The 26,678-nt window shown below is 32.9% G+C and overlaps 1 protein-coding gene across 7 annotated transcripts in view; it reads right to left on the reverse strand.

Moving 5' to 3' along the window:
• The window catches only part of FBXW7 (F-box and WD repeat domain containing 7), a 213,398-nt gene that overhangs the window by 8,072 nt on the left and 178,648 nt on the right, over window positions 1-26,678 (reverse strand). For 6 of the 7 annotated variants that reach the window (XM_016952379.4, XM_054683425.2, XM_063809102.1 and 3 more), the window contains 6 exons: window positions 20,377-20,459; window positions 17,253-17,394; window positions 8,130-8,264; window positions 2,931-3,054; window positions 1,067-1,203; window positions 7-120 (listed from right to left, as the gene is read on the reverse strand). In XM_016952379.4, coding sequence (XP_016807868.1) covers window positions 7-120; window positions 1,067-1,203; window positions 2,931-3,054; window positions 8,130-8,264; window positions 17,253-17,394; window positions 20,377-20,459 — 735 coding nt within the window. Of the gene's footprint in view, window positions 1-6; window positions 121-1,066; window positions 1,204-2,930; window positions 3,055-8,129; window positions 8,265-17,252; window positions 17,395-20,376; window positions 20,460-22,802; window positions 23,342-26,678 lie in introns of those variants that run through there. The other variant, XM_003310521.6, reaches the window with a different exon arrangement.

Raw genomic sequence — 26,678 nt, forward strand, 5'->3', positions numbered from 1 at the left:
ACTTACTTTGCCTGTGACTGCTGACCAAACTTTTAAAGTGTTGTCATCAGAACCACTAACTATTCGGTTACCACAAAACTGTAAGCATGTGATCACATGATCATCATGTCCTTTCAGCACCTATAAGAAAGATGTGCAGATTAGAAATATGTTAATTAAATTATGTTCTTTAAAATACTGGTGAAGAGAAAAATGAAGGCATAAACAGGAACAGTAATTTGTAGTCTATCTCTAGAATTAAAATTTATATAAAGCATTATTTTTCCTGGCTGACGAATCCAGAATTAAACATTTTATTGTTTCCATAGTCTATTATTTATACTCAAAACATCAACTATTAAAGTTTTACTGCATCAAGACCTCATAAAGATGGTTCAAACACCAATGTATTTGACAATAATCTATTCCATCTGTTCAAACCAGAAGAATATGCCTCTAATTTTTACAACTTTGACACACAAGAACAAAATAAGCATCTATTAACCACAAAGAGTAACAATTATTAGCATTCTTAAAACAAAAAAAATCATAATATATACATATTAGTATAACAATGTCTCCCCAAATTGGTTTTTTCCAGTTGTAAAAATATGCCCAATAATTTCAAGTGTTTTTACCATTCTTTATGTATTTGAAATGTTATTAGACAGAAAACCAGAATTATGCTTCAATTTATAAAAATAAGACACACAAAAGTCACCAAATCCAAAACACAGACACTCCTCAAAAAATCATGTTTGGAGTATGTGATCAGAGGAGGCAGCAAATTCTTAGGTAGAATGTGTATGACACAGTAAAATTCAATAGGATATTGAGAGATTTTCATTTACGTAAGATAAAAAGATACTCAATTTAACTTATCTTTTATTCAAGCACAATTAGTTGTCAGATTAGAGAAATTAGCAATAAAAGAATATTGTCAGTTAATACTTTCAGTTATTTTAAAATATACGGTTTTCTTTCTACAGAAGAGGAGTGTCATATTATACAGTTTGCCAAGTGAAATAGTACACTAGGTACTAACACTGATTAACGGTTTCTGTTACATTGTGCAGAGTTCAGTTACCTTAGGAGATTTGAGTTCTCCTCGCCTCCAGTTAGTATCAATTCTGTGCTGTCTGATGTATGCACTTTTCCATGGACTGTGTATGAAACCTGGTTTTATTACTTTTCTTCTCTTGATGTGCAATGGTTCATCAATCCCTAAAGTGTTACAGTTCAAGAGTAAATTGCCTTCACCAATAATAACAGTTATACATTTTATAAAGTATTCCATCTTTATAAAGAGTATTCCATCTCTCTGCTCAAAACCACTGAAATGCAAGACATTGTCAAATTTCCAATACTGTTATCACAGTATGTAGCAATAATGTAAAGTTTACATTCTATATGGCATATTTTTGTATTCACTATTTCATTTCTCAAAATGATTCTAAAATATGTTGGTGAAGATGTGAGGAAATTGGAATGCTTGTGCAAATGGTGCAGCTGCTGTGGAAAATAGTCTGGTGGTTCCCCAAAACACACACAGAATTAACATATGATCTAGCAATTCCACTTCTGGATACATAACCAAAACAATTAAAAGCAGAGTCTCAAACAGTCATCTGTACACCCATGCTCATAGCAGGATTATTCACAGTAACTAAAACATGCAAGCAATCCAAGGGTCCATAGAAAGATGGATAAACAAAATGTAGCATTAGATACATATACACAATGGAATAAAGGAAATTCTGACACACGCTATGACATGGATGAACCTTGAAGACATTATGCTAAGTGAAATAAGCTGATTACAAAAGGAAAAATATTGTATGACTTCACTTATATGAGGTACCTAGAGTACTCAAACTCATAGAGACAGAAAGTAAAAGGGTGGTTGCCAGAGGCTGTGGAGAGGAATAATGGGGAGTTAGAACAGGGGGCATGGAGTTTCATGTGAAGATGATGAAGTTCTGAACACAGATGGTAGTGAATCTGAACACAGATGGTAGTTGCAAAACAATGTGAATGTACTTAATGCCACTGAACTGTACATATAAAAATGATTAAACTGATAAATTACATACATGTTATCACAATTTTTAAAAGATCATTTAAAAAATGATTATATGGAAGAAGGGAAGGCACAGATTAATTCCACTTTATGTATGCAAATACTTAAGAATGAAGATTTCACTGATTAATCCAAGCCCTACAGAGGTCAAAAGCAGGATGACGAACCAAGTACCCTGGATCTTTACCTCAAACCTTTATTAACTGGACTAACCATCAATGCTTCCTACTTGACTATAACTACCATGAAGGGAATAATCACCTATAGAGTACCTACATCATGCTCTATGATTCTTTCTAAAATATTTTGCTTCTGAGGCACATAGTATTTTTATATTTTTTCAAAAATATTTTTCTGGATGTCTGCTGGGAAAAAAAACAAAAACAAAAAAAACAGTTCTCCCAATACACAGGATAACTACTCCTCTACTAAGGAAAAAAACAGGTTTCAAGAACATAAGCTCCATGACAAAAGAGAACTTCAGTTCACTGCTATATCCCCCACCTTGAAGAAATGTCTGGCTCATAGGAGGTGTTCAATAAACATTTATGAAAAGAATGAATTAATACTAAATATTTGGATATTTAATTGGAAATATAATTTCGGGGTTTCCTTTAAGTCATCCTCATCTTGACTTTTTCATTGTTTATTAATTCTACTAGTGATAGGAAGCAAATCAGATATATTTGCTATTAGTTATATTGCTTGTTAAAGGGGTTAGCTGTTAAGATTCGGCTCATCTGAATGTGTAGAATAATCTGTGGATTTTATCATAAGTAGCTGAATATTATTTTTATTTTTTCTACTTGTTTTCAGAATCACTCTGCTTTTCAAAGTATAAACATATTCTCTATGCAATTTTGAACCTTACCCTCTTCTTTGCATTTCTCTCTCCAGAGAAGGTTGTCTTCAGCCAAAATTCTCCAGTAGCGACATGTCTGAGCCGCTTGTAGCAGGTCTTTGGGTTCCAGGAATGAAAGCACATAGAGTGCCAACTAAGAAAAAAATGCATAGTATAATACCCATATTTAAATAAATATATATATTATATAATAAAATAATTATTCTCCACAGGATGAGATACTTGATAAATATAATTCTGCACTCTGATTTCTAAAATTATGAAAGGCAGTAACTTCAGTCCTAACAAATATATACCAGATAAAAAACACACACACACCTTATGGTTTTTATGAACTTCACTCTACTAACTCTTTACCCTCTTCAAGGACTACTTATTAAACCTCTCTGTCTCTGCTCTTGCCTTTACTCTGTGAGCCTCAACTCAATTTTTAAAAAAAAATGTTATTAGTTGTTTAACTTTTTTCTCTATCCTACTACAATGTAAATTCACTGAAGATAGGACCTAAATGCTTGCCTGACAGATAAGAAATGAGATTTGTATATATTCTGTGTGGTATGACTCCAGATCATTTCTGATAGATATATATCATAATTAACAGTCTTCAAATCAAAGTGTTTATTATTGTAATGAACTTCTGAAACACTTACATCCTTGACTGTAAATGACAAAGGGGGACAATTATTAAACCATTCCATAGACATATAAAAGTAATTGAGTTCTGATTACCTTATATTACTTATAAGGATCTTCTTGATGGGCCACATAAGAGTTGTATATTTGAGCTAAATCTATGGTATACCACTGATTTAAAAACTTTGTTTATAATACTTATAAACTATTGATTTTTTTTCAGTGTGTCAGTTCAAATAAATAAAAAGGAAAAATAAAGAGAAAAAAAAGAAAGAAGGGGAATTATAGCCTCTGACTGAATTCAAGTAGCCTCACATATCACATAAAATTTTAAATTATGATACTAGGGAAAACAATTTAAATAGAGCAATTAAGTTCAGTTTACATATGAAGTAAATGACAAGAACTAAAATAAATTATCCGTTAAAGGGTCAAGGGTCACACAGGGAGTAAAAGCACAATTTTAATTATTTTTTGATGCTAAATGTAAAGTATATAATATAAATTATGCTTTCCCAATGACTTTGCATATATAAGGAATTCATCATGGGCTGGGTGTGGTGGCTCACTCCTGTAATACCAGCACTTTGGGAGGCCAAGGTGGGTGGATCACTTAAGGCCAGGAGTTCGACACCAGCTTGGTCAACATGGTGAAACCCCATCTCTACTAAAAATACAAAAATTAGCCAGGTGTGGTGGTGCATGCTTATAATCCCAGCTACTCAGGAGGCTGAGGCATAAGAAACACTTGAACCCAGCAGGTGGAGGTTGCAGTGAGCCAAGATCACGTCGCTGCACTCCAGCCCGGGCGACAGACCAAGATTCTGTCTCAACAACAACAACAACAACAACTCATCATTAATTACATATGTATTGAGTATATTCAATATACAAAATACTCCAACCAGCCAATATTCAGTTTAATACTACTACTGATGAATGATAGTGAAAAACTTTTTGTGAAATAATTACTTTTGGTATATCAGAGAAGACCAGTATTATGTAGAGAAGCTGAGTCATTTAAAATAAAAAGGTGTAACTATATTCAACAATACTCACACATATATAGTCTCAATATTGTACTTAACAGATACTCCAAAAGCTACTTAATTTGGGAATTACCAATCAATCAAAGCCTAGGCAAGTTCTCTTTGTGTCAGTATAGCAGTAATGTGATGTTACCATTACTAATCTATGTGGAATTGTAATTTAACATAGAAGCTATCAGGCATAAAAATATTTGTGCAAAAGAGATGCTAATTAATGACCAAGATATTTATCTAAAAACAGAAAAAGTCTATTCTTTTCTTTGCTTTCGTTATCTAACTGAAGTACAAATCAGGTAATTTACAGAAATAGTCAATGTATCTTAAAGACTAGGAAACAACAAATCCAGAGCAGCTTAGATTTCAAAAGTACATCCCCAAATCACCAGGTAAAATTTCCAGCATTAATAGTGATTATGAGATCATCTAGTCCAGTGCATTAAAGAGAAATATAAAGAAATACTAAGGCGCTAAAGAAAGTTGAAGTGCTAACTCTACAGGTTACTGGCACACTTTCCTTAAAAGTAGTGAAGATACTAACTCAACCAAGAACTTCGACTTATTAAATGTTTGCCTATTTACATCTAGCCAGTTCCATCAAAACATCTAAGCAATACAGAAAATACACAAAGCAAAACAAAAAAATATGAATTAAAAAATCAGAAAAGAAGGTTTAAACTAGAGAAAAAGTAGAGCACAAATATGCTGTCAACAAGGTTACGTCTTACAAGGTTTTGAATTAAACTGCCAAGCCAAAAAGAGAATAGCAATTAGTTGCATGATTCTTACTACGTATTATGGGGAGGAAGTATACCAGTTCCCTCAAAGGAAGCAAGGTTTTGTCATGTAGGGCTCTAAAATGAACTGAATGTCCATATTCCCTCAAATTCATGTTGAAATCCTAACCCTCAATGTGATGGTATTAGGAAGTGAGGTGTTTGGAAAATAATTAGGTCATGAGGTTGGAGTCCTCATGAATGGAATTAGTACTCTCATAAAAGGGACATCCCCCCCTACCACCATCCCCACTCCGCAAAAAAATTACCCAAGTGTGGTGGCACATGCCTGTAGTCCTAGCTACTCAAGAGGCTAACATAGGAGAATCGTTTGAGCCTAGGAGTTTGAGGCTGCAGTGAGCTATGATCATTCCACTGCATCCCAGCCTGGGCAACAGAGTGAGACTCTTTGTCTGTCCAATCGCTATGGTAGGGAGTTATGGGTTTCTTACAGCCAAGTCAAATGGTCCAGTTAATGCAGTTTTCTATTCATTTGTTTTAAAGGTAAAACCCAGATTAGTATTTCTTCCTAAAGATCACTTCTGCCAGAGAAAAGCTCTTGAATTGAAACGTATTTCAGATAATTACCTTTTCCTTGTCCAACTCTGTAAGAATTGCTTTTTTTTATTTTTCTCTATAACCTATATAAAAGACAACCACATTGTAACTAAAAGGTAGCCAATATTTTCCCAGACTTGCTGTATTTCAGTGGATTAAACTAGTCAAGGAAAAAAAATTATTTTTAAATGTTGGCTAATCCTCTATTAAGAATTTCAGGTTTTGCTCTAGATCATCTATTATATGATTATGATTTTCTTGGTATTCACTTATAAAGACAATGCTATTCATCACAAGCCTCTAGTGTGAAATTAGTGAGACTTCTGTCAAGCTTTTTGAGATTAATAAAGTAAACGTTTGTAAATAGTTTTGAGATATGGCCAAAGGAATTATAAGAAAAATAAGTCCATTTCCTGACAAGAAGGTAATAATGTTTTAAATAATAATACTTTGTTTCCGAGAAGATAATGTTTTCTATATCATTATTTATCCACTTAGACAATAAAGCATTTTTCAAAATAGGAATTTTTTTTTCTGGTAGTTGAAAACAAGAGGGAAACACAGATGATATGCTAAACCAAGACTCTCCCTTAGTCTCCTATATAACTAATTTCACTTATTTTTCCCCAGGCAGTCTTTAAAAGAACACTTAAACTGAGAGAATCTTTACTGGATTTACCCTGGTTATTGATTATTTGTTTTTAATTCTTAGATTTTTCAAAATACTTTCATATTCTGATCTTAAACGACATTTTGTCTGTTAAGAACTTATGGAAATTCAAATAAAGCAAAACAAACCAAAAACCTCACCATTATTATAAATAAGAGAAAAAATGAGACTATGAGAAAGCCTGCATTTTAACAAAAATGATAACCTCTAAAATACGGAGGATATCACTAAGTAAACTACAGAGAATATATCAAAGGTGAATAAAATCACTTTCAGTCAAATACTTACGTAAGTGTTTCCCATTATTAATGCCCTTCTGGAAGCAAAGAGAGCTGACGTCACTTTCATAAGCCAAATCTATTCAAAGGATTCAGTTTTAGAATGAGCCAGCAAAAATAAAAATTTTCTTCTGGGCCAAAGTCATTTTTAAAAAGCACTCAGTAGAAAACACATTTTAGGAAGAAAAGATTTTCTCCACTTTGCTTTTCTCTGGAGTTATGCTTAGTTCCATGCATTAAATATGATACAACTATTTTATTCGTATCCAACGTGCAATTCTAATTGGGACTATCTTTAACACCATTAGGATATTTAGAATGATAATCTTAAAAAAATGACTTTTTTCTGTTCAAATTTGAAGTTTCAGGATCATTTGAAATGGTATCTTAGTATTTTATATTGTCTTCTTAGCTGACATATAACTAGGGGCATATACATATTACTTATGAAAATATAAATCATGGTGATGCTGATTATTTAATGTTATATTATTTCTGTTCACTGACAAAATTACTAGGTCTATAATATCAATAAAGGAACTATATCTAAACTATGCCTTATAGTTATGAATGCCCATATAATCAGTCTATGATAGTTTCAGCTTACATAAAAATCTAAAAAGAAATAGGCACAAATAATTCCCAAAGAAGTGCTGTTAGCATGTAATTAGTATGGGAAATCTGTATTTGTGTAATGGAGATGGGGAGGAGAATGATTAGAAAAATATACACATGTGAAATTATAATATTTGTATTTAAAATAATTACACAATGTTAAGTACCAGAGAACTAGAATTCAATAGAATCATAAACCTATTGGTCTTGAAGGGACTTAAGATATATAATAAAATAAGAGAAAAAATATTGCTATTTTAATATGGTCAGAATTTTAAAAAATCTACTATCATGAATATACCAAGATAACTAAAGGTTGGGCTTCAAATAACTTGGCAAAAAAATCTTGGTAAATAAATAATCAAATTAGTGAAACTCAATAGTTACTCTCACATATATGACTTATTCAAATAGTGGAAAGGAGTTACTTAGTTCACATGCATTCTTTAATCTGACAATTACATTATTAAGTCATGGCAATTTATCAATTTACAGCCCTCTTTACCACTAATTAAGAGTGTCAAACTGACAATACCGAATACCATAATTAGCATGACAATGTTTAAAGGTGGTAGCTGTTGAGTTATATATTCAAATAACACCCAATGAAGAATGTAATTGATAATCTTTACCTCTTTAGGGAGCAATGAAATGAAGTCTCGTTGAAACTGGGGTTCTATCACTTGCATCATATGTTTTACTTGTGTTGGTTCACAACTATCAATGAGTTCATCTAAAGCAAGCAATTTCTCTGGTCCACTCCAGCTCTATCAAAGAGAATTAGAAATTTTTATTGTTTTAACAGATGTCCCAAATTACAGGCTTATAAAGGAAAACTCATATCTACACACAACCATAGTTGAACAGGGTAGAACTGTATAAAAAGTGGCTCCTTATAGTGACATTTTTTCCACAAGGCATTGAAGAAGGCATTTAATTTCATCACTTACCAACAACTTTTATTTCGTAAAAGGTTTAAAAAAAATCATGTTTGACAGAAAAATATTTTTTCATTACATTATTATAATAGTTATATGTTCATCTACCACCAAGTCACTAACTGAGAAGCCAAAATTTTATTCCAGAAACATCATTTTGGGTTACTGAGTAAATAATAGAAAATTTTGACAATTTCTCTACATTCTTTCTAGTAAGCACCATAAAATTAGATGGTTTTAATAAGGCACTCATCTGAAAGGAGACGAGCAGCATCATTCAGAGAAAAATTAGTAACTGGATATATTACACATTTGACAACTGTCTTCCACAAATTAAACAGGCTTTGATTTGTTATGTGAAAACAAATACACAATAGAAAATAGAATAAACAATAAAAACAATCAACAATAGAAAATAGTAGCTGATAGTGGTAAAATTAGAATATAAACAAAGGCCAAAAGAGGATAAGAAAGAGATACACTATAAAAACACAAAAACACACAATCATGCTTCAGAAATAAGAGTTCCTTTAAATGACATCAGGGGATTATCTTAAAACATTATCCCAGTGAAGAACACCTGCACAGAAAAGCCATGGTTCTTAAAAGGAAAAACTAAAATGCCATGTGAATAATTCAAAATGTTACAATTTCACACATTTAATTAACCTCATAATACTTAAATGAAAGAACATTCTTAAGCAGGCCTTTGTTTCTGCAAATCTATACTGATTTAAGTACCATTTTAAGAATTATTGTGTCCACTTTAGAAGTGGGTGAATAGAGAATAGGTGAGGTTTTCAGCTAAAAAGATCTGGATTTTGCCATTCCATTTCTTGTCCAAACAAGAAAACTTGATCCAAGGCATGAAATATACAATAATTGACAACAGATATATTAAGGATATGAGGAGCTGTATTTGGAATACTTTTTAAAGTATTTACCCGTGTGGAATCTACAATGAACTTCTTCTCTTCTTTCTTATCATAAAATATGTATTAAATTGGCAATACCATAAAACATTTCAATGGTATTTATTTCCATAGTATATTCCATTTTACCACCTAATGTTAAAGAAATACAGGTTCCAACCAGTTGTGTCCCTTCCTTTTGCTTCTACAAATACATGTATCCACAACATTCACCTTGAGTCTTACATTGTATCTTTTTTGGTCAGGGGATTTATTATACAAAGAAATGTAAAATACTCATAAACATGTATATGTACACACGTGACCAATTAAAAGCAGTTAATTTGAAGTTTAATTACCTTGTTTGGTTTGGTTTCTCTCACATAACTTCAAACACTGGTTTAAAACTTACCTCTTTGACATAACTGATAGTGATCAATCTCCACTCATCTCTCTCCATTTGGTATCAACAGAACAAACTCATTAATTTATTGATTCACATCCCTCACAGGATTTGAGGTGGGTTTTGATAATATGCTATACCTCTCCATCTACATCATAGACAATGCATGGACACTAATATAAGGACATGCTCATTTGGAGCGATGGATAACTATGCTGACTTGATTAAAATGTAGCTTAGGCCAGGTGTGTTGGCTCATGCCTGTAATCTCAGCAGTTTTGGGAGGCAGAGCCAAGAGGATGACTGGAGCTCAGGAATTTGAGATCAGCCTGGCAACATAACGAGACCCCATCTCTACAAAAAAATTAGAAATCAGCCAGGCATGGTGGAATGCGCCTGTAGTCCCAGCTACTCAGGGGGCTGTGGCAGGAGGTCAAGTCTGCAATGAGCTATGATCATGCCACTGCACTCCAGCCTAGGTGACAGAGCGAGGCTTTGTCTCAAAAAAAAAAAAAAAAAAGCTAATATATGAGACATATCTTTTATCAAGGCTTTTGGAGGATAGGGTGTAGAAATTAAAGAAGACAGAACAGATGAACAGATGATAAACAACTAATTCAGACCTGAGCTAAATATTTGAAACTGTTAGAAATTTCCATATATTTAAGAAAAAGTACATGGAAAAAAATTATGCCTGTATAACAAAACATACCTAAGACTTTAAACAATATTTGAAACAATGTATTTTTATTTTGTTTTAAAGAATCTTTAATAAGAATCAGAGACAATTTAAAACGTCTCAATTTAAATTATCTATATACTCAGCAGATGTTACTTCGTGTTATCTTATTAAAAAGTATACCACTGATAGGCCCGGTGCAGTGGCTCATGCCTGTAATCCCACCACTCTGGGAGGCCAAGGCAGGCAGATCATGAGGTCAGGAGATCGAGACCATCCTGGCTAACATGGTGAAACCCCATCTCTACTAAAAATATAAAAACAATTAGCTGGGCATCATGGCGGGCGCCTGTAGTCCCGGCGACTTGGGAGGCTGATGTAGGAGAATGGCGTGAACCCGGGAGGAGCTTGCAGTGAGCCGAGATTGTACCACTGCACTCCAGCTTGGGCGACAGAGCGAAACTCCATCTCAAAAAAAAAAAAAAAAAAAAAAAAAAAAAGGATACCACTGATAATGACGAGTAGCAATAGAAAATGAGACTGTTTCCACTGACCACACATATTCAACTGTCCTATCGTTTAAAATCACATCTCTTTGGTGATTCTAAACAAAGATCTGGACCATAAAAACAGCTTTCCTCTCTCCAGCCTGGAGTCCTTCCTGAACTCCAGACCTGTATTATGTTGTTGCTTTTTCAACATCTATTTTTGGATATGTAATTGAAACTTAACATGTCTATGATCTTTCTCTCCAAATCTGTACTTCCACAGTCTTCCTCATTTCAGTAAAATAAACTCTATTTTACTAGTTACTCAGGCCAAGAAGTCTTTGGTCATTCCTGAACCCTCCCTCTCTTTCACCATCGGATGCTTTTGATCCAAATGAACTCACAGCCTTAAACTTTAAAATATATCCACAATCTGACTATTACTACACTGGATTGAGCTACCAGTATGCGTCACCTAGATTATTCCTGTAACTCCCTAAGTGGTCTTCCAGCTTTCTACCTTCGGCTCTTCGTTCTATTCTCCACACTGTACTCAGTGCTACTGTCAGAAAGTCTTAAACCTTCTTAAAACCTTCTAATGGCTTTCCATTTCACCCAAAGTAGAAATCAGTCCTTAGGTTGGCCTACAACACACTACTTTCCCATTACTTTCCCTTTTATTTACTCTGCTCTGCCATACACACTCTTTCTGTGCTGTAAACACTCCAGGCACACTCAGCTTCACAGCATCTTTCCTTGCTGTTCCTTGGAATATTGTTTCCCTAGATACCCACATGCCTTGCTTCCTTACTTCCTTCCCTGAGCAACCTCTCTAAAATTGCAACCAGTTCCAAACTCATCCACCTCATCCCCTTCTGACTAGAATGTAGGTTTCATGAAAAAGGGTTTTTTGTCTGTTTTATTCACTATTGCATACCACACCCAAGTAGGGCCTAGCACAGAAAAGGTGCTTAATAAATATTTACTGAATAAATAAATGAATCCCAAAAGAATCAGGAAATACTCTCTCTAGATTAATGCTATCATCTCAACTCTATCTCTAGAGAGTGTTTCTATTCTTTATATTTGATGGTATCACTAGGACTTACTTGCTTATTCTGGCTCCAAGAGTGGTTTCAAATTTTGTATATATACAATTTAGCAGCAAGGGACATATACATTAACATGAAAACCTTGCAGCTAATGACTATCTACGTGTGTATGTGTGTGTGCGCGCGCGCATGCATGTGTATATGAAATAACAACCTACAACAACAATTAACGAAGAATAGTTGAGAGATAACTGAATTGGGGATCAGGAAATAATTTTAGGAGATATTGTCATTGTAATTAGGTTACAATTTAACCTCTTCAGGCCTTAGTTTATCTGCAAAAGCAGAGTGTTGGATAATTCTTTTAATTATTATTTTACTGCTACTTGAAAAGTGGTTGTCTCAGAAAAGAGAAAAAAAAAGTACTTCCTTTGGCCTTTCATGGTAGCCATGTTGGAACACATTGAAAGGGAGAGGAAAAACATTCCAGGTTCAGAAGCAAATTTTAATTTAAGGACAAAATTGCAAATGCAAATTTGAAAATTCCCCATGGAAGTGGTGTTTTATTTCAGGTAAATTAGGGCACAGAGGTAGTAGAGAAGAGTAGAAGGAGCACTAAACTGCAATCAAGAGCCTGGGCTTCACCAGGAAACTCACTGTAGAACAACATGGAAGTCTCTTAATGAGTCTGAGTCTCAGAGAACCCACCTACACAGTGAGAGGCTTGGTCCAGGCCAGTGGTTCCCAACTGCCGATCAAGGACAGCAAGAATTACTGAGTTCTAAAACCCGCCAGCAGATAGTCTGATTCAGTGGCTGAAGACATTTTATTTTTTAAACAAGCAACTCATCCAGTGTTGATGTAGATGACTCACAAAGCAGCATTTGGGAACCACTGGTCTGGATGATCTTTAGTGTCCCAATTAGATAGACTGTTTTATGACCTTGGGTAGTACTGCACCTGAATTTCATGTGGTAAAGAACTCACTTCTCTAGCATCTCTAGCACATGGTTATCCAGTCTGTTTGAACAGTTCCAGGATTCGAGTAACTTATTATCTCCCATTCTACTGTGGGCCAGTTCTAATTGCTAAGTTTAACTTAATGCCAAAATCTGACTCAAAGAACATAATTCAGGTTTTACTTTCTGACGAAACCAAGAATGAGTCTTTTCCTACTTTTATACAAAAGTCGTTAAAATGTTAAAAACAGACATCACATTTTCTCCTGGTCTTCTCTAGCTAAATACATGACTTTCTTCAAGTCTTTCACACAAAACAAGGTTTTTAAATCACTGTGTCCCAAATACAATTTCAAAGTAATAATAAATTCAATTTTGGCACTATCCTGTAGGTTTTAATCTTTTGTTGATTAGCAAATAAGATGTAAATAAAGTAGATTTGAGAACATGTACAATTTCTAAGTTTTCCCATGAAACCTAATTAAATCTTCCAATGGAGAAGTTTTTTCTCCATTTTTAATATCAAAACACATGTATTTTATACTTATCATTTTAAAATATTTTTAGTATAACATCTTTTCAAAGTACATAAATAGCTTAATTCCAATATGCTTTAATTAAAATAATGTAAAGCTAATGGCATCTGTGTAAGGCTAAAGTTCTTCCATATCACTTTATCTTTGATCCTCATAGCAATACTGTGAATCTAGTGTTAACGGTCCCTTTTTAGATCTGAGAAAATTTCTGAGGTCCACTAAGATTATTTCTTGACCAAGGGAAGAAACTAACATTTATTGAGTCTCCAATATATTTCCAAGTATAACTTTAAGCAGATGTACATGTTTTTTCCCCTTTGACAACTTTTTAATGTTATGTGTTTTACAGAGCGTGAAAATAAAGGCAAGACTGGTTATATATTAATGAAATTATTGTTTTTAAGAGACAATGTCAAAATTTGAACTAAGAACTTGTCCTTCTATGTCATTTGTGCTATTCTCAAGATGCTTCTGAATACAAATTTCAATATAAGATAATGTTCATGTAATTAATGTCTTTACCTAGTCTGAAAAGTTTAAGTGAAAAACCATTTATTAGCACCTGAATGATATAAACAAGCCAAAAAAATGACCAACTCGCTTCCCTAAATTAATCTGAAGCATCAATCTGACTGCCATACAAAGTGGATCAATGGCTACTGACAATTCAAATGGTATAAACTTTCTATTTTTTTTTGGTTTTTGTCTTTAATTTGCACTTCTATTTTCCAGTGGCATTCTGTTTCAGTCCTCTTTTATGCAAAATGGAATATCATTTGTTCATACTCAATTTATAAACAGAATACAGAGTACTTTGTCAGAATAGATGGAACTGGACCAAAGCAATGCTGTATCACTGCCTTAGGAGCAATAGCTGAACAGTAAGGGGACAAGCTCTCCCATACTGCTTATTATGCAACAGAAAAGTCATCATGAAATGCCCCCACAGTATATTTGTAGAAATCATGCCAGTTTAATTATCCCTCAACTCTCTCACATAGGTCAACTCATGACTCCCCACTTTATTATGAAATTATGTCTCTACAAGTTAGACATTAAAGCACGGTAAGCCTTTAGGCAAGTGAATCATTTCTAGTTACTCTGGGACCAGCCCTGAAAATAAAGGGCAGTGTACAACAATGAGGCCTTGGGTGTGTCAGAGACAGACATGGTACTCAAAAGATGAAGGTCCTGATCTACCTGTCCAGTTGACCTTTTGTTGCTACAGATTTCTTTGCTACAGAATATTTATCTGAAAAAAATGTATATAATACTATACCTGCAGGGGTAATTCCACATGCTATTCCTGTTAACTAAGAACATGTTTTCTTCACTGCACCTACTCCTTTTACAGGACCAAAAGCTATTCTAACATTCTTTAGCTTATTGAATACAGTTTTTTGTTTTCACATTAACATTTCCAAAATTGGAATGCATCTAAAAAAACTATGTTGTCTCAGATTTGATGAAATACAGCATGCGGTAACATTTGGACATTTTATTTAAAAAGCATGAGCTAGCTAAACAAGCAAACGGTGTACAATGAACTCTCTAAAATATCCTGACTAAAATAAAGCTGAAATGCCTCTTCCTATAGATCAATACTACAGAGTCCCTTTAAAATTGAGAAATATCCTAGATAGCAAGCAAAGAATATTCAGGTATTCCAGAACGTTGGAAAAATGAGCCCTACCACAGAAAAAGTAAATCTTCCTCTGAACTACCTTCTGAAAAGAAATAAGCCTTTTCATATAAAATAAGCATTTTGGAGGTTATCTACAATGATGATAAAACTATTGCTAATAGCATAATTTTCAATCATGTTGGTATTTTCTTATAAAAATGATATGAAATCAGTGAAATCATGTGATATGAAATCAGAATGATATATGCTGTTCACACTACATGCATGTGTTAGCATGGCAACACACAACCATATTCCTACCTCTTTGGCTTAATCAGAGATGATAAAAATCTTTAAATTATTTTTTTAAGGCTATACAAGTGTCCGAGTTTTATTTTCGCCTCTTATTGACGGATAAATTTCCTTTTAAAAGAATGGGACAAAATTAAAAATTTAGAATTCTGAGGGTGTGCATAGGAAAAAATAAAAATTAATTAACATTTTACAAACCATCATGAACCAGAGGCAAAATAACTCAGGAGGAAGGGTAGGAATAATCCCTGGGGAAAAGGTAAGTTTAATCAACAAATGACTATGAAAATGAAAACTTAAAAAAATTCTTTGTAATTACAGTGGCTTATAACATTTTAATAACAATAAAACCTAACTTTCATTCCTCTAACCCACATTCTTTAGTACCACTGACATTTTGGGCTGGATAATTCTTTGGCATGGAGATCGTCCTTTGTACTGCCTCTACTTACTAGATGCCAGCAGTGTCCTGCGCCCCATCCCCTCAGTTATAAAAATGAAAAATGTCTTGAGACACTTTTGTCTCAACCAGGGGAAAAACTAATCCCTGTTGAGAGCAAGGCTTAAATCTTTCAGTTACCAACCAAAAAAAGGTTATCCTAGTTTTGCAGAAATCACCTGAAGGGTAGAAAACAATTTTAAAAATCCATTTAAAAGCAATACTGCTCCAAGTTAGTTTTCTACCTACAGAAGAAAAAAACAGACACATTTATCTCATATTCATCTAGGTATTTAATATATTAGGGTTTACAAAGTGAACACCTTAAAAATCTGAAAAACTAAAAGTCAAGTAAAGTATCATCTTTACCAACGATTATTGCCTTATGCATTGATTAAATACCTAACCATTCAAGCAGCCAGAGGTAGGGTAGTATATTCTTTTTACATTACTATGGAGGCTAATATCAGATATTTTTACTTTACATAATTTATATTATTTATTATTTGCAACAAATAATTGAGTAAGTACTTACTCCTTACCATGTATTTTGCTAAACACTTGATTTATATGCATTATCTTACTGGAAGAAGAGATAAATCAATGTAATATCACTATCTTAGGTTATAAAGTTCATAATATTCAGGGTTTGGTTGTAACCAATCTTCCCTGTACACATCCAAAGAATATAAATACTATTAAAATATAGTAATCAGGATTCAAGCATGGTAAGCCATATACAAGCATGGCACTGAAGAAAAGAAGCTGTATTAACTCTAGCTAGAATGGTTCTTAAATTACTCTTAAATGCCTAACTTACAAGCGATGCAGTTTAGAAAACTAGACAACCCAGAAATTCAAACAAAGGAGAAGATGAAGGAAGGTCTTATTATTTAAAAAGCAATAAAAAAATGTCAGTGCACAGTTACACAAATAAGTATTGGACTTTCTCAATTATGACACTCAAAAATTGAGTTCCCTTGTTTTTAATAGCATTTTTAAATTGAAATAAACAGCACATAACATTCACCATTTTCAAGTGTATACTTCTTCAGTGCTTCCCAGTATGTTCACCTTGCTGTGCAACCATCGCTACTATCCAATTCCAGAACACTTCCATCACCCCAAAAGGACAATCTGTACCTACTGGCAGTTAGTCCTTCTCCTCCCCTCATTGTCAGGCAACCATTAATCTACTTTCTGTCTCTATGGATTTGCCTATTCTGGACATTTTATATAAAGAAAATCAACATGTGGCCTTTTGTGTCTGGCTTCTTTCACTTGGCAGAATGATTTCAAAGTTCATCCACAGTATACTATGTAAAAGTGTTTCCTTCTTTTTTTACGGATGAATAATCCCTTATTTTGCAGCAATTAAGTGAGGCATTTCAAGTACTATGTTTAGATATGTCACCTGAAACATTTTTAGCCATTCCTGGAGGCCTGTAGGTGGCTGGACAGATGTAATTCGGCGTCGTTGTTGCCCTTGGCCATTGGCTGCTCTGAGGTCCCCAAAAGTTGTTGGTGTTGCTGAACATGGTACAAGCCCAGTGGTACTACAAAAAAAAAAAAAAAAAAAAAAAAAAGAGAGAAAGGATAAAAGGAAAAAAACAAAAGTGAAAGCAAAGATAGATACTTATTAATAATAGATTCTAGTACAAAGAATGATGATCTGGCATATTTCAAACATCAATTAATTACCTTTCTTCCCAGAGATCACAGGTACACAAAACCTATTTGCTATTCTTACAGTAAGTTTCCTCCCTCCTACATAACGCCTGTTATTATCCCAGAAATGCTAGTTGCAACCAAATAACAGAATCTCCATGACAAAACTGCCAGTTGTTAATATATACAAATAATGTTAAAATATTTCCTTAGAACATACAAGTCCCACTTCTCCTATGACTGGTCTTCGGTGACATAAGTAAAGTTTAAATTTTCTTTATAAAAAGGGTTGTGATACTTTATTAAAGCTTTAAAAAACTCAGACATAGAAACACTATGTTCAAATGTTTTGAATTTCAAGAATCACATTATTCCTTAAGTTTGCCTCAGATGCCTTCAAAATTGTCTATAATATTTCTAATTTTTTACTGCTATTTATAAAGCTTGGTCTGAATAGTTGACAGGACTCAGTCTTGATTAGAAATACATTTATTCAAAACAGGTAACTATTAAGAACTTATATGCAAAACTAAATAAGATCATCTAAACATTTTTACACAATAATTTAAATTTTGAGATTTAACTGTCTCAAACAAACTTGAAATTCAATTCTGCCACTAGTAAAATGAGGACGACTAGATGATCTCTCTGAAACTGTCTAACTACCCTAAAAATGACCAATTAATAGCAGAAAGAATATATAACTATATTACTAACGTATTAAACTTTCCTTTCTAATTTCTGCATGTAATTAAACTAAACTCAAGGTAAATATTGGGTATCCATTTTAAAGACCTTGGAAAAAAAGCAGCAGGAAGGTCTGGTTTAACAAAATTATATTTGAAAAGAAATTCTCACTCAATTCATTGAGCTATGTTGATTAATTATTTTAAATTCAAAGAACACTTACAAATTGCATCATAATAGTTAACAATCAAACTCTGATAAATTACTAATGAAACAACTCCTCCAGCTGTTTTTTTCTATCCAGCATTATTTTGTTAAAAAATGTATCTCAGTCACCAGATTTTACAGAAAGGTCTTCTTATCTACTCCCTTTAAATCCTCTAATAGTATAAATCGAAGACAATCTTTAACATTCAGCAATTAAATCTATCTTTTCTTCTTTCAAATTCAAAGGTAAGTTCTGTTTTCTTTTTCTCCAAAATAAAATAGGATATGTTTATAACAAATTTTTGATGGAAAAATCATAGTTTTATCTTATTAGCAAATCTGTCAAAAATATCACAAAATACCAAATATATACCTTCCTAACAGAGAGTCTCCAGAAAAACATGGAAATAAATATGCTGTTTGGTCTAATTTTGCTTTAATAAAATAATATATTAACAGGCTAAAAATAAAACTTCTGCCTTTTCAGTTGCTTTGTCAATATAAAAAGTGAGCAACTAAAGACAAATTTTACTAAAATGTGTTCTGTAATAAAAATTCAGCACTCATTTATTCTAAGCTGCCTTAAAAACAAGTGAACAATGTAATACCTTTGTCCTGGTATCAGCCATATTAATAGAAGACTGATACATTTTAAAAATAGCATTAACAGTTAGTTTAACATTAAATGCAAATTTCTCATCCAAGAAATACTTTATCATGACTAGAAGGGAAAAGCACAATGAAGTGAATAGTTTCACTTGTCTCTCTATCCCTCCACACCCTCTGGTGGAAGTGCCAAAACACAGTAAAACTGTCAAAAGGCAAAGAGTAACAGGAAGGGGGACAGTTAACATAAGAAAAATCACACAGAAAAGCAGCTCCTGAATAAGAGATAGCTTTATTTTTCTCTTCTGTGTTATCTCTTCACTTTTTGAATGTAAGACTATTCCAATTATGATGATTTTCAAATTTCATAAAGCAGCATTTGAAAGAAATATTTTTTACAACTGAAATAAAAACAAGCTATTTCTCTGTAAGAGGCACAATCTGCAACAATGTTCAATAAAAAAATTACATCTGAGCAATGTTAATTTTAGTGCATCTTATAGAATAAAAATAACTAAATTGAAATATTTTGAGAGAAAGGAAGAAATGTCATAACCATGAAGTTCTTATGGTTTCTACTGTTAACTTTCAATCACTTATTTTAAAAACTGGCAATTATACAAAAAATTCTGTTTTAAAGACCAAAAAAAAAAGCTCTAAGATACTTCTGTCATTTAAATTTTAAAATACGACATTCCAAGTGACATTCAAAGCCACTTTTAATTGGCTGGGCAATAGACATTGTGCTTAAGTTAGCCTAATAACTGTGAGAGTGGGAAAAGTTTTATACTGATGTAAAATCCAAAAATAATGGGGACTGACGTAGAAAAAGATTACAATTATATTTCGTTGTTATGGAAACTATTCTACTGGTATAGAAAAGAAATGTATGTGTTAAAAACTTAAGACCTACCAAGCCCATAAAAGAAAATTTCCAACACATTAATTTCATGAAATAAGATTGAGTTAGTAATTGTTTTACTTCACTGCTAATAAATGTATCTTCAAATTTCCATACATAAATGTCTACCCTAGAACAGCTGTTGCTATAGTAACAAGACACAGGGGCTCGTATTCATATTTTATGGTTTACTTTTTAGAATTCCTTAAAAATTGTAATTTTAAATTTTTGTTCACAAGATAATTTCTGCTTGTGTCCTACTTCAAAATGTATTAGTAACAAAACATAAACTAAGGTGGCATTCCTCTTATTTAAAATGATATAGTTCTCAATTTCCGGTAATCTCAAAATGTGTTAAACAGTCAACCGTACTAGTAACATTATTATTCTACAAGAATAAACTAAAACACTTTCAGAATCAACTCTAAAAAACTGAGAATCATGAGATAATCATTATATTTAATATTACCTTGTATATTCTGAGACTTTGCATGGTTTCTTTCCCAAAGAAAAAGAGCGGACCTCAGAACCATGGTCCAACTTTCTTTTCATCTATAAGGTAAAACAAACAAGATATGTTTTTAAAAAATCGTCTAACTATCAAATCTTGAGTCAGGATGGTTAATATTTTAAATTCTTAAATTTTCATATGCCTACAATGTTAATTAAATATATAAAATAAATGTTTCATAGTTTCTTCTATTTGTTCTACTTTGTTTTACTCTGAATGGAATGGAAAGGTGAATTTTCCCCCCTAATATTTTATCCAGAAGAACAGTGTGTGATGATTTGAAAACTGATATTCATTACATATATATATTCCTTGAGATAATATATCTTTCATGTTTTCCAATTTAATAACCAACATAGGGAAAAATCTCAAGTTAATCCACACAGAAAATAATCATATTTAACGTGCCTTCCTCGTGAATCATTTTTCTTTAAAAACATGTTTTTAATAAAGATAAAATTCAAAATTGTAAAATCAGAAATAATTATGAAAGTAACAAACTCAATTTTAAACACTCATACCATTATAAGAGGGTAAAGAGCAGTATAAATAATCTTGAATAGTGATAAGGCATAAAGCAATTAATATGGGCAATAAGGACAGTTTTAAAAAGTAAATCAATAATAAGAGAAATCTGGAGATAGTATAATAACGCTGAGGGGAAAAGTTGTCAATTGATATATATACAGAATATAGCTCTATTGACAGATACTCAGGACAAAATATTCTAATTTGAAAAGCAACAACAGAAAGGTTTTAAAAGAATCAGTTATGCCTCGCTATAAGGTGTATCCAAAATCTACATTTTAAGGTGTTTCATTATGCCATGTTATACTATAAATATATTCAGAATTGTTTCTTGTCAACATCAATATTGAAATATTCTTATGTGACTATATGTATATTTTAAAACTAGAAAATAAAATCTGGTAAGATTTGACTTTTTCCATTTCAACAACCCCTTTTTAAGATTTGTGTCCACTAATTAATCACTGTATTACTGCAAGTTATAGAAGGAAAAACACTCCAAAGTGATAGAGAGCTATCCTCATGTTTATAAGTAGGTAAAAATCCTTGCTTTGCAGCAGCCTTATTTTCCTACCTCTTGCCTTACATGGGAACATCATAACATAGCATGATACAATATAAATACTAAAGAGTAAAAATGTTTTAGAGCCACACTGAATAATAAAGACCATGTTTTTGTCATCATGAAGAGTTTTCTAAAATACCGGGATGATCTTACGACATTAGGGGCTAGAGGTGAGGGTACAACAAGCTCATCTACAATTTATACCTTAGTTCATGACATACCTACTGGAAAGAAATGGAATTGATCTGGCTGGTTTCTTCCCTTTAGAAGTTTATATACTCATTACATTGTTTTAAAGTGATTCCTCTCAGAAACCATTATTTTCTTTCTCCAAATAATTTTATTAAAAAGCAAATATAAATATAAAAGCTGAAGTATATAGGTAGCCACGTGTTTCCGTGTATATAATTTATAGATACACACATATATATATAAACATACATGCAAATGAATCCATCAGGAAGGTCAGTCAGTACAGACTATGTTAAAATCTAGTTTTTTGATAACTTCCACAAATTCTTATCTTCATAATTAGGAGAAACTTTGATATTTATTCTAATTAAGTTTGTAATACTGGCTTTCAGAACTTCCCAGGATACCTTGTAAAAAACATTGGTGCAAATACCATTTGCCACTAAAAGCAAACTTTATTTCCATCTTAGAAATCCTTCAATGAATAAACATGCCCCAAAATGTGTATCAAGGAAACCACTGAGAAAGGATTTTATTTTAAAAATATTTTATAAAGGAAAGCACCTTCTGTATGACTATAGAAGTCTTTTAAATACTGTACTGTTTACTGAAAATACTGACTTCAGAACCAAAAATTAATTCTGCAATTTTTGAGGGGTACAGAAAGTAAACATGATCTCTTTAAATATAAATCCCAAATAGTCTCATGATTCTATACTTTTAAAGAGTCAACTAATGAAAAAAGAAAAACTGTATACAAGGTATAGAAAAATTGAAGGCAAAAGGTTCACTAAAAGCCAACTAAGGATAGAGTATTTCCAGGTCAGCATTTAACAGAGCCACATTTCTAAAGTCTGAATGTATTTTTAGTGAAAAATTCTCAGATTAAAATATACATTTTATCTTAAATTTAAAGCTTTTTCCAGCTCACAGTCTTTCCGTTATTTGCTTACATTCATGATATAAAACAGAATACCAGACATCCAGCCACCCACCAAAATTAGAGGATACTGCAGCCATCTCTGATGATACAGATTTTCCTTCTCAGGCAGGCATACACACACAATCACATAGCATAGGAAGAAAACAGCTTACTTACTTTGTAAAAAATCATTTTTAATGTGCCGTAGAAACCCATATTTTCTGTATTTTTCCCCTTCAGTGATTCTGTGCCCCCGTGTGTCCGGCTGCTTGGCAGTCTCTGACAATATAAACCTTTTTCAGGTAGGTATGTCACAGATTCTAATGTGGACATGCTCAGGCACGTCAGAAAAGGAAGATTAGGGAGCAGAACCGGCAACAAAACTCCACAGTAAAGGCAAATGCAGCTCAGTATCAAACCGCTTCTCGGGACACACATACATACATGCAGCTTGACTGAGAAGAACTCGAGGGAATAATGAGAGAGAACGGAGAAGATTATTGGAGGAGACTATGCCCTGTCAAAGCCTTGACTGAACAGATTCCTCCCTCAGCAGCAGAGGGATCAGATTACATCTTCCCTTGAACACAGAATGGTGCAGTCCAGGATTCAGCAATGCAGACTGCACATCAATTATACGGTGATCCGCTCCAGGGAACCCGTAAGCACACAACGCACTGAACAGAGGGAGGATGTGGGCAGCAGAGACCGCCCCCACACGACAGCCCCCTCTCCCCTTTCAAACTTTCAAGAGGTTATTTTTGTATTTTGTAAAACCTGCATTTTTGAAGAGTTTTAAATAGCAAGGAACATTTCCACAAATAAGTCTTTTCAGAAACATTTTGAAAATAGGATATATTTTCATACGGTCCCCCTGAACTGAGGCAAAGCATGCTATTTTCACTGTCATCCTACCGTAGTCCTGGCACAGACTAATCAGATTTTTCAAGTAGCTTGGATGGTACAAAACAGGCAATCCCGAAAACAGAAATTAATATTCTCTGGGGTTGACTGACAATAAAGTAAACTGGTTTGGAGCCGACAGCATTTGCAGAAATTATGTAATCTAAGTTATATTTCAAACTGCATATTTTGGTATTGATTTAATAAAAACATTGCCTATGCTTTTCCATTTCAATCCTTTAAAACATAGTAATTTTCAGGAAAATTGCCATACACTTCATCAATTCTTACTAATCATAAGAATATCTTTGTAAGATTAACAAACTAGTACTACCTAAGTGTGTAAAGTTTGGCCAAAAGGCTATTTTATCCCCAAAAGAGCAAACACTGTGCTGGCTGGAGAGGTTTACTTTTATTTGCTAATTTAATCTGGAGTAAACAGGAGGCACTAGACTTCTATCTCCAAAATTATTTTGACAATCTATATTGCTTATCATTAAAAAGGCATTTTACATAATAAAGATGCCAAAGTTTGCCAGAAGGCAACATTTTTCCTGGAATGACTACTACACAAATCTAGATATTTCATCTTGCAACTTCCTTCACAACTAGCTTCAGGAACAATTATAAGATTCCTTGAACTAGAAAAGCCCATTATTAAGGTTCTAGTTAATTTACTCCTACCCTCCCCATTAGTGTTCTTTATTACAAGTAAATTGTGTGCCTATAGTTACCACTATTCGAAGTAAGTTTCTCCAGAAAAACAAAACAAAACAACCATTTGGACTTACTAACATTTTAATACTCTCTGCTATGGTGGTAAATGGCTTTCTTTAGTAAAATGGTTCTAAATACTGCATAAAGTAGTATCATAATTTTAAAAATAAAAATGTTTACCTTTATAACTAAGACATTATGTCAATGCAACATCTTTTACTTTTAAACATAAATGAAATTAAGATAACGTAAAATTTTATGAAGATGTACATCTTGAGTCTTCTAGAAATTATATTCTACTGTCTATTTATCTTTAAAAAAAATCTCCTACCTGGCTCTTAAATTAATTCTTACCCTCAGGAACAATATGTATATGTACTCAGCAGAAGTTAGTTATCTAAATAATCTCACTTCGAAGGGAAGCAAAAAAACAAAAAAATCTAATTGTTAGGAATGGACCCATAAACTCTTTTGTCAGAAGTTCTGGGGACTCAAGATTTAGGAAAGGGGGAAAAAAGGTGATTTTCCTCAATGTTCTGGGCTATGAGAACACCTGAAATTTCATCCAGAATTTGTCAGTGGTAATAAGTTTTCCATAAGACACGTGTAATACTAGTGCTATAATAGTATATACTTTGGCTTCAACTGAAATCATGTCCTATTTCTAATTGAACTAACCTTTTCAAATTAAATCTACTCAGTTAAGAAGAGACCAACTTTAATGAAGTAGGGGATACTGTCTCAAAACCTAAAGAAAATATCTCTTAACTTTGTATACTCAAAGGACTGCTCCCATGGTTATATGGCTCCTACTTAGGGCTGTGAGTTACAGGAAAACCTGTTCCCTACAAATATTGTTTGTATGTGGGTACTGTCCTGTAGATCCATGTTTTATTACCAGGTTTGTATGCTTCAAACATCAAAATGATATACAAAAAAGTCTACACTGAGAAGTCTTTCTACTACCACATATCCTCCATCTACCATGGTTCCCACTTGGGAATGATTTTTATTGTTTATCCTTTAAGTGAGAAATGCGAATGTTTGTAAGTACTAATGAAGACCTTGTCTTCCCAAGTATTTAAACAATTCTCCCTAATATCTTATGATGTTAATTTGAACTGTGAAGAATCTGTCAAGCAAAACTAGTCAACTAAGCTTCTAACTGAGTTTCAAATTAACAGAATAAAAATGATTTTCAACATTCTCTGATGTACTATCAATGAAAACTGTGATCTATTATATTACTGTCATCATAATCTTAATATGAACAAAGCAAATAAAATCACTCGCATTTCTATTTATACCACTCGGCTAAAATATAGTTTGAAACTTTATTCAGATTTAAGTTTTTAGTAATATAATATTTAAAAATTTTTATGGGTTTGTGTCTGTATTTATCTATCTTATCTCTGTGACAAGAAACATTTTAAACTTTAGATCAGTCTATTATCTATGTTAAATAAGTTTTTTTAAAGTATTTTATGCCTTACACTAAAATATTAAGTAGTAAGTTCACAGGAAAGAAGGTCAACCAAATAGCTAAGAAACCAAATAGCTAAGTTAGTCAACCAAACAGCTAAGAAAATGCTTATGTTTGTCATCTATATTTTTAGAATTACTATTTCACTATATTAAATATATTTTCATTACAATAATTTTCATGGAATTTCAGCTAGGCAATCATTTCTCCCATTCTATAAAAAATTAATTCTTGTGTTGACTGACAACCTAGAAGCATTATTGAAATTCCATTAGCAAAGGGAATGACCAACAATAAGGTCCTGGAATAAAATCCATCTGCTAACTCAGACCCAATGCTCATCTCATCACAACTCCACTGTGCTAGGTGTAGAAGTGGAACTAGTGTGCTAGCATAGAAGTTAGAAGTAACGAGGAAAAAAAAACAACACAAATATATGATGATATGTTTGCCTCTGGGGAATGATGCCATAGAATCATTAACCCGTGAGCTCCTACCAGAGAAATGGCTCTCTCTGAACAAATAATTGGGACGACTTAAGTTTTTAGAAGGGCAAGTTGTGGTTGTGAGCAGAAAGAAAAAATAGTGTACACACAGTGAGAAAAATATACACAAATGGTCTTAAGCAAATCATGTATCTTCAGAGAAATACTTATCTTTATATATAATGTCAACATAAAGGATGTAGTTAATAGAGTACTTTACCTCACCTTGACTCTCAAGAGTTCATTATTTCCGTCTTATATATAGTTCTATTACTGCAGTTATCATAGTTCATTGTCATTATTTTTATACATCTTTCTCCCCTATCTCCTCCCTAAAGATTCACATCTTACTCAAATTTATTTCTAGGGCATCCAGAAAATGATACAAAACAAATAATTAATATTTTTGAATTGGCCATACAAGCAAATATCAGAAACCACAGCATTATTTTTCTAAAGCTTAAA

This window comes from Pan troglodytes, chromosome 3, assembly GCF_028858775.2.
Source record: "Pan troglodytes isolate AG18354 chromosome 3, NHGRI_mPanTro3-v2.0_pri, whole genome shotgun sequence".
Taxonomy (NCBI): Eukaryota; Metazoa; Chordata; class Mammalia; order Primates; family Hominidae; genus Pan; species Pan troglodytes.